Genomic DNA, 12250 nt, shown 5'->3' with positions numbered 1-12250 from the left:
TGGTAAAAGCCGTCGAGTTGGGATATTGTATTCTCGAAACCATAGAGATTTGGTCCTATGATACAGTACAGTTTGATGAAAACACAGCCGGTCTTTTCACTGATATGATGAACAAATTTATCAAGGTAAATTAAGAATCATCAAATTGGCCACAACATTGCAAAACCTATGAGAAGAAACAACAATACATTGAGGTGTTTTTGCAGCGAGAGAGTGTTCTTTTAGAATTTCCCAAAATTACAGATAACCCTGGCTTGAGATCGCTGGCTATGCTCATGTTGAATTTATTTTGGATCAATTTTGGTAGGCGTGACAATCAGCCTAACATATCTATTGTCAATCAACCAGCTGAATTCTTCAAAATGATCATCAATTCCTTGTTACCAATCAATGAGGAGACCCTGATTGTCTTTCAACTGTCAATGTGGTTATGGCTGCATATGTCACAACATTGGCGTGTCTGAAACTATACACCTCTTTAGAGAGGTTTGATGATGGAGTCCGGTATTACGATACAGATTCTACGATCTACATGTCTTAATCAAAAGAATATGATATCGCCACAGGACAATTTATTGATGATATGACCGATGAATTAGCAGGTTACGGCCCTGGCTCACATATAACCGAATTTGTATCAATACTCCTCAAATATTGGTTTCAGGCTATGGAACACTTTAAACCAATTCAGGATTCAAGTTTTCTCGAAGCTAATTTTCAGCACTGTTACAGTGGCAAAAAAATGCTTTTTCATTATAATTGATCGCTTCCATAGGAGTTTTGTGTCCTGACAATATTATGTAGCGTTCCGTCACATTTATTTTCATACAGAAAAGTGAACATGAGGTCACTATCACCCAAGTTATTTTCCCAAATCTTCAATTGACAGAAGAGTCTGAAAATTCACGTTGAAAAAAAACAAGTATGTTGGGGTAAGCATATGGGATTTTTTGGTATCTGCCACTAAGGTCGTTGATGATAAAGGTAGGCTGATGGAGAAGGCACAGGAAAAGGAGAGAGAAAAGAGGATAGAAGGTAGTTAGAATGATTTGAAGAGAGTATTGAACAACAAACTTGGTATGTGGAAATATATTTTTATACAGGCTTCACTATTTGTTGGAAATAGCTCTACCCAATGAAAACAATATTTTTCAAAAACGACTATCAACTTGACAAATAGCGCATCGGGAAAAGTGTCACAGATCTAGGGTGGCGAAAAGATGTTTTTGTTTTTAACATGTGTTTTTGTTGAAGAAATTGATATTTACACTAATAGTTCAGAAAATATTGTTAGTACCAGATATATTTGATTTGATTCATTACTCAACTGAGAAAATACTTCAAATGTTGTTTCAGAGTTTCAACAATTTTAATTAATCCAAAAGATTCCTAGGACGAAGTTTCTTATGTCTTTTAGTAAATTAAGAAGTTTTAGAAATATTTGAGAAAAACTGAAAAAAAGTATTTCTCTTGAAATATCTCAAAAATAAATGAAATTATCGAAATATATCTGGGATACACTTCGCTAATGTCAATCAGTTTATAAAAATTAGTTTTCAACAAAGGTGATAAGTGAATCAGGAAATATCCAAGAAAAACAGTCGCGGTATTTATATTATTGTATCCAATAATGATTTGAAAATATTTTTATGTGACATTCGATGGAATGAAAATTTATTATAATCTATTTTTTGGGTGTCAACAGCATCAACTACTTTGGTCATTAGGCTCGTGTTTTGGGTAGATCATTTCAATAACTGCACGAGCCACCTAGGAATCATCATCACTATTTGCAGGTAAAGTTGCAGATTCATCCCAACTTCAAGTATATAAATTCTTTTGAGAAAGATATCTGGTCAAGGTGAGGGTCAAACTCACCACAAAGTATTTAAGCAATACTTTGTGAGATCTTTGCAAAATAGTTTGCAAAACAGTTATCAGCTTTGTGAAGAGTTTAGTGTTAGTTAAATACATTTTTATATGTGTCGAAACATTCCGGTATATATTCCGTTGTAGAATTCATAGAGTTGGTAACCAATGATACTCTGAAATGAAAATATTCAGTCGTGTTGTGGTCTTACTATTCATATAATTTCTCTAAAAATCAGCCCACAACTTTAGGAAAATTATTCTCATTCATTCATAACGGTATTGTTATGTGAACTCCTGAAAATAATTTATTTATAAGAAATGCTTATGAATTTGAAAAATACATATTTAAAAATTGAAAATGAATATAGAATTTAGAAGTAATTATTTTGAACTATAGTATTACTTCATAATGTCTTACCATATTTTATTAAAAGGAACCATTGTACTACTTACCTCTTAAAATAACCTCTCTTGATCTTGTTAAACCAACTGAACCACTTTGGCTTGCACTTTGGTATATAAAATTCATCTTCAGCCCATAATTCTACAATATTTTTGTGAAATATTCTCTATTTTTAGCTTATTCGACACTTTTTCTGACACAAGAATTTGAATCACAAGAGTTTTAGTCGTATCCTGGTGTTGGAAAAGTTTTTCGTTATATCAATTTCACGCCAGAGGTTCCAATTGTACCAATAAACTTTCCAGATGAAAAAAATCAGAATCTGAATTTTTCTTCGTATCAGCCAGCTTAATAACAAAGATAGCAGTACTTATCTTCTAATTAATTTAAAAATATCAAAGAAAATGGGCGATGTGTGGGATGAACCTATATGATATATATGGTCCAATCCCATTTGAAAAATCAGTTTTTTAACGGCTGTATTACCATTGATCTAGCAGAACATACGACATATGTGTTAAATGAGGAAAAACCATTCAAGAGAAAAGTGCAAAGCTAGGCTTTCATTACTGTCCAAAAATAAGTCATGTAGTCTTAATAAGTTCTGCCAGCTTAAAATAGGGGTCATCTCAAATGACACAAATAACATCAATAAAGTTTTATAATCAATAAACCCTCAAATTAGAAATAAACCATTAGGAACAGTATAGCAGAACATATAGTATCAATCAAAAACTCATACTAATATTGATTAAAAACAAATTAAATGTAAATTATAATTCTTCATAAAACGATGTCATAATTATAGCATGCAAAGCATAATGTTATATTGTCTTTTCTCTTATATTTAATTCATAATCGAAAATCCACTACTCTCCAAGTAATAATCAATAAGTGTATTATCATTTATTGAGAATGTATAAAACATTGGTCATAACTTCTAGACATTTTTCATAAAATTGGTAGCAATTAACAGTGATTGTTCAATAAATAATAGAAATAAAAATGTATTAATTTCAATTATGCCTTTCATTGCAAATTAGGAGCATGCAAACAAATTGAGAATAGACAATATTGTCTTCATCGATATTTCATTAATTTTTGAATGAAAGATTCTCACCCTGCAGTGAATAAATATGTCATCATAGGGTACTTTTTCATATCTGGTGTTGGAGAGTAATGATTTTTTCATGGTACTGCACTAATTACAACAAACAAACACCGAAATAAAACACGTTAAATCAACAATTACATGGTATCACTAATAATCACAACACACGAATATGACGTTCATGACCATGACATTATTGACAATTGACATATCGATTTGTCAGTGATCAATGAATTAAGCATCCTACTTGAAGGCTTGTTCACGTAGAAAGGACAGTTGAGTTCCACGATCTGGCACTACTTTATTGGCCCTATATTATTGTGAGGTCACAAGATACGGGAAAACCCACCTGTATACTAAAGCTATTTACGCCAGCGACGCAAAGTACGAAAATCGCATTCATAAAATGCCAAAATTAGGTACCCTTTGGGTGCTTTATAGGTACCGAATTAAAAAATTAGGTGCTTTGTAACTTACACCGCAACTCAATACTCAAAGTTTCGTCCTCGTTTTCGGAAGACCTGATTCTTAGATCTGTTGTTTAACGAAATTGGAAGCTTTTGTTCAGCTTTTGTTGTTTGTTTAGCCCTTATTAAGCACCTAATAGTGTTTTCTTAACATTCATTATTTCATTATTATTTTCATTACGTTGCTAGCATTACATAATGCTAGCAACGCAACTTTGCGGTGTAAGTTACAGACCACCTAATTTTTGAATTCAGTACCTAAAAAGCACCTAAAAAGTACCTAATTTCGGCATTTTATAAATGCGATTTCCGTACTTTGGGTCGCTGGCGTAACAGAGCTGTATACTACAAATGTTGAAGAGCCAATTCAGGGATTTTTAAACAATAATGGAAAAGAGCCCGCATCTCAATGAAAACTGGATTTTCGAAGAAGGGCTGAGTGGCGAAACAATTTCAAAAATGATGTCTTCAATCAATAATGTCACAATACTAATTTATTTGTAACACATAGAAAAGTTTTGAGGGTTTTAAGGGTTCAATACACCTCTGGAATTTATATGGACCGAACAGATTTCGTGGTTTTATATGAAAAAGATGCTCTTTAGATAAAAAAAGCCATGGATCCATTTTTGTTATTAAATGTTAAAACAATTCATGAAATATTGGAAAAAATTTATTTTCATTCTGAACTGTCCATATATATTTGAACTGAAGACTCGACAATTGAGGCAAGTAAATAAATCCTATGATGTCTAATACGTGTTCATAATAAATAACCTGAATAATTTGTATCAGAATTGTCAATGATCGTGTACTGTTCAATACAAATGCGAGAAGACTTCCAACTTTAGAGATAACAGCCGATATAATAAATTAATTGGACTGATGAGAGTGTATATAAAAACCGTACAGAAGTAAACACTGCTATATGGTAATGAAGACGAGTTTATATTAGAACGATTGCGATAATATTTTTGCGGTTCCGCAAATTTGGCCCAAGTGTCAAAATACCCTGTTCATGTTGAAGCGGGCAATTTCTAGGGATTTTATTGTTGAATTTTAAATTGTATTACATGAACCTGAGTGATGACATACGACTCATACGAATTACGATTTTTAATACCAGACCCAATCATATCAGAAAATAGGACTAACAATTTTCTCAAGTTTTGTTTAATAGGAGCGTGTCTTCAAACCACTTATCTTAACGTTACTGCCAACTTAAGTGCAGGAGCGATGGGTTCTTTTGCAAAATGAGTTTTCTTTAATGAAGGGCCAACCAAATTCAATAATTTATTGAATAATGGTAGAGTCAGCCTGAAATAGTGGAAATATTTCTCTGGATCACTAATTTTCAATTCAGCCACAAGGTTGTGATATTTTTTACATTTTCTTCGGTTTTTGAAAATTTTGCGGAAATCGCAAAAAAGTTCAATTTTTTTAACTTTTTTACGATAAACATGACGCCATTTTAAATGGCACTTTTTATGCGATGTTCGTTCCAACATGAACTAGCCCTTAGTCCGTTTAAAACGTTAGCGCATTTTCTGTTGAATTAAAGAACTCGTATATATTAAACGCAGCCAGTGACAAATGACAATCTTCCATTGTCATTGTCAAGTCATATGCCAAAATTTTTGTTTATGTTCAAAACAATATAGAATTTTCACCCAAAAAAGGCAATAGATGGAATAATTCCAGTTTTCAAGGTATCAAATTCCAACCCGAATATTATTCTTTGTAATATACTTCATTTTCAGAAATGGATACCTCAACTGCATATAATATACCAACTGGCATAAAAAAGATATATCCCTCAGTCGAAGAATGTAAGGTAAATAATATGATTAGATGCACGGAAGACGGTTGTCAGAACGTTTTCACATCAGAATCTAACCTTTCCCTTCACTTGACTAAGACTCATAAGAAATCTACCCTAATCAACCTGGATCCCTGCATCAAACAATACCACTGTCCAGAACTAGAATGTGTTTATAATTCCACTAGTTGTTTCAAGAATATCAAGCTACTTCGGCAGCATTACAGGAAGGTTCATGCACCCAAAACTTTCTTGTGTTCTACATGCCAAAAAAGTTTTCCATGTGAGAACCATCTGAAACTTCATGTAGATTACTGCGGTATTGATTTTACTTGTTGCGATTGTCAGTCCTCATATACTTCCTATGAAACATTGAAAACGCATGGTAGACGTAAAAAACATACAATACTCAACAAACCTGAGTATAAACTGAAAAACCTTACTTCAAAGAGTGAGGTCAGTTTACCAGTAGCTCTTAGTTGCTATAAGGCAATTTTACCTAGGACCTCTGTTAGTGTAGTTTTTATTCCAAGTCTGAACAAGTCGGTGTTGAGTCAGGAATGCCAAACTGTTCCCACTACTCCCAGGTTAAAAAGTAAAATGACCCAGGTCACTAGGACGTCTCCTTATAATTCACAGCAAACTGAATCATTGGGTAACCACATCAGTGTAGGAACTCAGACAGTAGGTGACTTCATAAATTCAAATCAAAACAATGATTTATGCAATTCACTAAGTCAGAAAAATTCCAATACTCAGACCGACATCAAAGAATCCAAGAATTTTTCCTGCAATACATCACTGAGTACAGATTTGGATTTCGATGACAAAATTGAAGTTAATAATTCGAGCACGCAAACTCATAACCATTCTAATATATTTTCCATTTCCACAATGACACACGACTCCATTGAAACTGATACTTCAGATTTGATGGTGAATACTCTTGAGGCTGACATCGACAGCTTTGAATTTGATAACTGTCATATGGAAACTCAAACTGATTTTATGTTTGAAGATGAAATGTTCAGTTGTGATTATATGAGTAATATGTATACACAAACTTGTGATGACATACTGAATGATTTTGGATTTATTGATACCCAGACGCAGACAGTATTTGATGATATGTTGAGATCTGTTGAAAGCCAAACTACAATGTCACATGGAAAGAAAAACCATGCCAATCTGAAAGATATGATGCACATGGAGACACAGACTGACACAGAATTTAGGCAGCTATTGGAAGTCATAAATTCTTGACTATAAATTTATTTTTTGTTTTGAAACTTATTTCTTCAAAATAACATTGTAGTGTTTATTTATTTATATTGTCATTAGAATTGACCTTTGGCTTAGAAGATTATATTTGTTAATTTTGTATTTTGTACATAACTAGGTACTTGATAAATTTCTGAAAGTATGGATGTGCTGTGAATATATAAAATAATGGCTAAATAGTCATGGCCCAGATTTTTTCAAAAATCATTGTAAAGAAATGGCTTTTGTGCCATATATAAACAATTTCACTGAATTCATTTTGTTGTTCTTTCAAAAATAAATGTAACATCATCAAGCAAAAACTTAATCTCTGTTTGTGTAGTGATTTTTAATTCTTTTTGGTAGCATGATAATTTAGCTTTTTCAATGTATCGCAACTTTTTACCAGCTGCTATTATCTTTGGATAAAACAATGTTCGGTCGGAAATGTCAAACTGTACTCTTGAGTTGAAAAATAAAGTGACCCAAATCCTTAAAATCACATAAAATTTACACTAGTTCTTCGAATAACCAACTACTTAATGAAAACTCCGACATCAAGAAACTTCAAATCACAAATATGACTGCTAGAAAAGTTCCAATACTCAAAATGATATCAAATGATATAAATGAAATTTTCCCCTAGGAGATATCACTGAGTGGAGATTCGAAAAACATAATTGGAGTTCTTAATAAAGCAAACAAACTTATTACCATGCTTTGAACTTTCAAGATAGGTCAATTGTAAATGGGCATCTTCAGCTTTAGTTGGGCAGCAGTGTGTTGTGACCTCCTAGTTGGTAGAGTCATTAATGAGTCTTTATGCTCAATGTAGTTATTTACCAAATTTAAATTGTACCCAAATTAAGGGAAAAAAGTGCTTGATGATGTCACATCATTTTCTTCTCATTTATAAAATTATAGGGTCTTTCATTAATGGCTTCCTATCCTTAAAATTAAATAAAACAAAATATAACATCGTTCAAATGTCCGCCACGGCTTCTCTGGGTGAAGCACATCCAAAACGTCCAATTTTCCATGACTCAGGCTGAATTTGACCGATGGCTTGACCGCTGTGGTTTGTAGCTTATTCGTATACACCTGCGACTTAAGACTCCAACAAGGTCAAATCACACGATCTCAGTAGATATTCATCTAGAAATGATTTTTCGATGAACATTGGGTCATCAGCGATCGCACGTCGTTGTCTATGGTCGTTTACCTTCAGTTCCTGGGTCACTTGAATATTGTACGGGTGCAGGCCCAAGTCACGACGCAAAATTCGTCAAATTGTGGTCTGCAAAAGTCCGAGTTCTTGTAGGCGACGCGAAAACGATTGCCTCGAATTCTCCTGCACACTCTCACAGATCTCGGCGATGTTTTAGGCAGATCTTGCGTTTCGTCAATGTACAGGTGTTGGTCGAGTGTTTACTGAACTAGTGGACTCAAATTATCCACCGTATTTGCGAATAGTCCTCTTAGTAGCACGATTATGACGACTGTGAAATTATAAAGCGCGCGGTACGTTGCCCGGACAGAACACACATTTTGACAACACGTTTTTATTATTTGCACATGTTGTTATATCTGTCCATGGTGATTTGACAAAAACTGAATAAATGACAGCTAATTTGACAGATGTAGCTTCAACAAGATGGCTGTTATAAATCGTCAAAGTTCGGAGGTCCCTGTTGGAAGACCCTGTACAAAATTTTCGCATGCGCAGTGTTCCAATGATATTTACAGAAGTTCATTGTGCTACACAATGAATTAGTTGAACACTATAAACACAATTGTTTGTTTTCCACCTATGAGGTCACATAGAAAGACAATCCATGCCATTCCGAAAGATATGATGAATATGACGGACTGATTTAGACAGATGTTAGAAGTCATAGAAGACAAATGCATCTCAGCAGTCATTAATGAATGTTTATTTTTGTCACTGTTATATTAATTCTTCTATTGAATTTGTGGAAATTTTGTCGATTATTACTTTTTCTCAACCTGAATTGCTAAGTACACATAGATTGATTGCCATCTTCAATATAAAGTAGCTTTTTGGGGAGCATATAGTCCAACCCTTTTGTATTGGTATCACAAAAGAGAGTTGTAAGATGTCTCTGTAAAGTTAATCCCATTGATTCATGGGGAAGAACTCTTCACTTCCAAAAAAATATCAACTGTCATTGTATTGTTCATCTTAGAGATGGTTTCCTTAGTGAAAAAACATAAAACAGAAGTCAATCTAGTCACTTCTTGTCCCATAAGAAACAGCGAGATTACTTTTAGATTTTCCATCCCCATCTATATTTTAGTTGAAGATTTAATATTTTACAAGAATTAATCAAGGAATCTTTTGTATTATTTTTTTTAATTAGCTTTATTTGCATATGATATGGGTATATTTATTTGTATATATTTTTGGAGGATACATTATTGAATCTGATAATTTATATTTTATTTCAGTTATTCACTTGTACTTTGAAATTTACACCCTATTGGTCATTTTGTCAGCTAGTAAATCTTATAATAAATAAAGCATATTATTACTATTTTATATCTAGATGAATGATAAGTTTCGAGAAATATGAATGTGCTGTGAATATATAAAATAATGGCTAACTAGTTATAGTTTAGATTTGTTCAAAAATTCTTGTATAGAAGTGGCCTTTGTGCTACGAATAAAAATTTTTCCCTGAGTTTATTTTATTTCCTTCCATCTTTAATGACTCATTCAAATATAGTCATAACATCAACAGGCGAAAATTTATATGGATTGTTTAGTAATATTACTTGACCTTTTGATAGCATAAGAATTTGTCTTTTTCAGAATTGTGGATCAGCTTTAAAACCATTTTCCAATGTGTCACCAACCAAACCGTTGGCATCTGTCATAGTCCATAACAAAACAAAAAAAAGTTTCAATTGATTCAATTTTAGTTATGTGATAGTAAAGGCGATGGAACAAATATTAAATGTAAATGAACGAGGCTCTCTAAAGTAATTTTGATTCAACATCAACCGGGTGATACACCCATACTGATTTCAAACAAAGTAGATGATTGTGTGAAAGCTATTTCCTGGGTTTTTTGGCTTCGGTCTGTAGGTTTTCATGTCTGACGTTTCGTCTACTAATGCAGTAGACATTATCAAAGGTGATGTAGTCGCAGTGCCCGAGTTGGTGTTCCCGTCTTATCGACCACATTAACTACATTGCTCTGGTTTTATATCATTATTAGTGGGCGAGGCCTGGTGAACAATTATTGGGTAACATCACTTCTTGATGAAGTGTGTAGTGCAAACTCACTTTTCTTTAATACTCAAGAAACATTATGAGGTATCATAACGTACAGAAAAATATTTCCAATCTGATGAATCAATATTTTAGGCATCAAAATTGATGAGTATATAAACTGAAAATTTCACTGTAATAATCTGGTTGCAAAGTTAAACTTCTGTTTCGATAGCTAAGAAAAATACTCTCACGTGAGCAATTACTTAGGTTATATCATGCTTGTGTAGCTTTCAGAATATGTTATTGGTATCCCTTTTGGGGTGGATCCCCACAAGCACAAGAGGTTTTCTTTGCACAAAAAAGATCTTGAGGGTCATTGTTAGGATGAAGAAAAGAGAATTGAAACTTTATGTTTTTTACCACTTACATAAAGTGGTAAAAAACCTGGAAAGTTTCAATTCTCATTTCTTCATTATGATTTCCTACCACGTAGTAACGGCTACATCCATCAATTTATTGTTTGGATATTTAGTACATACTCATGAAGGGATATTTTGTCTCATTGCTTAATTTTACCATCAGAAGGTTTATTTATTTTAGAGTTATGTATTTGTCTTCAACGATAGAAAGGATTTTATCTTGGAAAACTGCACTAAATAATTTTATATTCCTTTTTATAAGTACAAGGTGACAGCAAATTATCCGTGTTACTTGGGACCAAAACACTAATAGTCTTCCATAAGAGATAAGGGATGCGGTGTGTTTGAGAGAGTTCAAATTTTCCATTAAAGTTTTTCAATTAATAAAAATCTTTACACGTTACAGGACTTCCTTTGAAATAATGCTGCAAATATTAAAAAAATGTGCTCTGGCATCATTTTATGCCAATGTGCTTGTTTTTAAATGTTAGTATTATGTATCATGCTACAATAAAATGATTTCTGTACATGTTCAATCATGTCTAACACCACACGGCGCTGGTGAGGGTCTTCAAAATTCAACATAGAAAACCATCTGATGAAGTTTTCAGCTAAATCATAATTGTGTTTTCCATTTAATTTAACATTTATTTCTAGATGAGTGAGCTTCGAATAGAATAGTATATCGACTTGATGTTTATAAATCAACAAATTAAGTTTAATTGGCCAACTTATCGATATGGGATTAGGAAATAATCATTATTGTAATTATCAAAATCAAGTAATGGTTTACTGACTTGGTTAAAAATAGATATAAAGTTATTAAAAATATGTTATGAGTAACAATCTCAAAATGAAATAGTTTTCAAGTAATTGACTTGCTAAGCATGTCTAATTATAAAAATTGACTTAAAGAGCATAAAAAAAAACATTAGGCATAGTAAATTAGACTACTTTTCCGCAAAAATTAGTAATGCTACCAATAAAACTAGGAAAACGTGGAATATAATAAACAATCAGCTTGGCAAACGTGGGTTTTCCTGTGCTGAAAGTAACATCAACCTGAAACTTGAATCCAAAACCATTGGGAAGCCCTTAGAAGTAGCTGAAGCATTTGCTGAGCATTTTTCAAAAACCGCCGAATCTCTCATAAATAATCACTTTGGACTAAACTTATCACTGCCTTGCACTACAAGTACTAAGCTTAATATTCTCTATCCATACGAAGACAGTCCGATAACTAAACGTGAGATACATGATACCCTAAAATTAATGAAAAATAAAAAGTCATCAGGCGTTGATGATCTATCTATGAGTACTATTAAGAGCATAATAGATGCTATAATCGACCCACTCACTTATCTTTTCAATCAATCATTCATCCAAATTTCTCTGCTTTGTGAACTTTCCAAACTATATGAAAAATTAGTGGCTAGCAGAATTATCAGCTATCTGGAAAGTAATACCCTGGTATCAAACTGCCAACACGGTTTTAGGAAAAATCATTCTATTGAAACAGCTAGCTATTGTTTTCTCAGTCATATTTATGAAAAACTTGATAAAAATGATTTTATTATCAGTGTGTTTTTTGACCTGTCAAAAGCATTTGACACGATATCAACTAATTTTGTGTTGACCAAATTAAGTGTGCTTGGTTTGCC

General features: G+C 32.9%; 2 protein-coding genes across 2 annotated transcripts in view; one reads left to right on the top strand and one right to left on the bottom strand.

Moving 5' to 3' along the window:
- SPoCk (Secretory Pathway Calcium atpase) overlaps positions 1-3577 on the bottom strand; it is an 88282-nt gene extending 84705 nt beyond the window's left edge. The window contains exon 1 of the mRNA XM_074172493.1: positions 3396-3577. Within this exon, the coding sequence (XP_074028594.1) occupies positions 3396-3467 (72 nt within the window). The 5' untranslated portion in view covers positions 3468-3577. The remainder of the gene's footprint in view (positions 1-3395) is intronic.
- Positions 3578-5436: 1859 nt separating this feature from the next.
- Asciz (ASCIZ zinc finger protein) lies at positions 5437-9634 on the top strand. The gene is made up of 2 exons (XM_023162848.2): positions 5437-5562; positions 5614-9634. Exon 2 carries the CDS (start codon positions 5616-5618, stop codon positions 6933-6935), a length of 1320 nt encoding a protein of 439 aa, XP_023018616.2. The 5' UTR covers positions 5437-5562; positions 5614-5615; the 3' UTR covers positions 6936-9634.
- Positions 9635-12250: the final 2616 nt, after the last annotated feature.

The sequence above is a fragment of the Leptinotarsa decemlineata genome, unplaced genomic scaffold, assembly GCF_025532065.1.
Source record: "Leptinotarsa decemlineata unplaced genomic scaffold, Ldec_3_MD MMD2_tig00000133_RagTag_RagTag, whole genome shotgun sequence".
NCBI lineage: Eukaryota > Metazoa > Arthropoda > Insecta > Coleoptera > Chrysomelidae > Leptinotarsa > Leptinotarsa decemlineata.
Note: the sequence above shows the minus strand (reverse complement) of the source record. Positions and strands in the feature narration are given on the sequence as shown.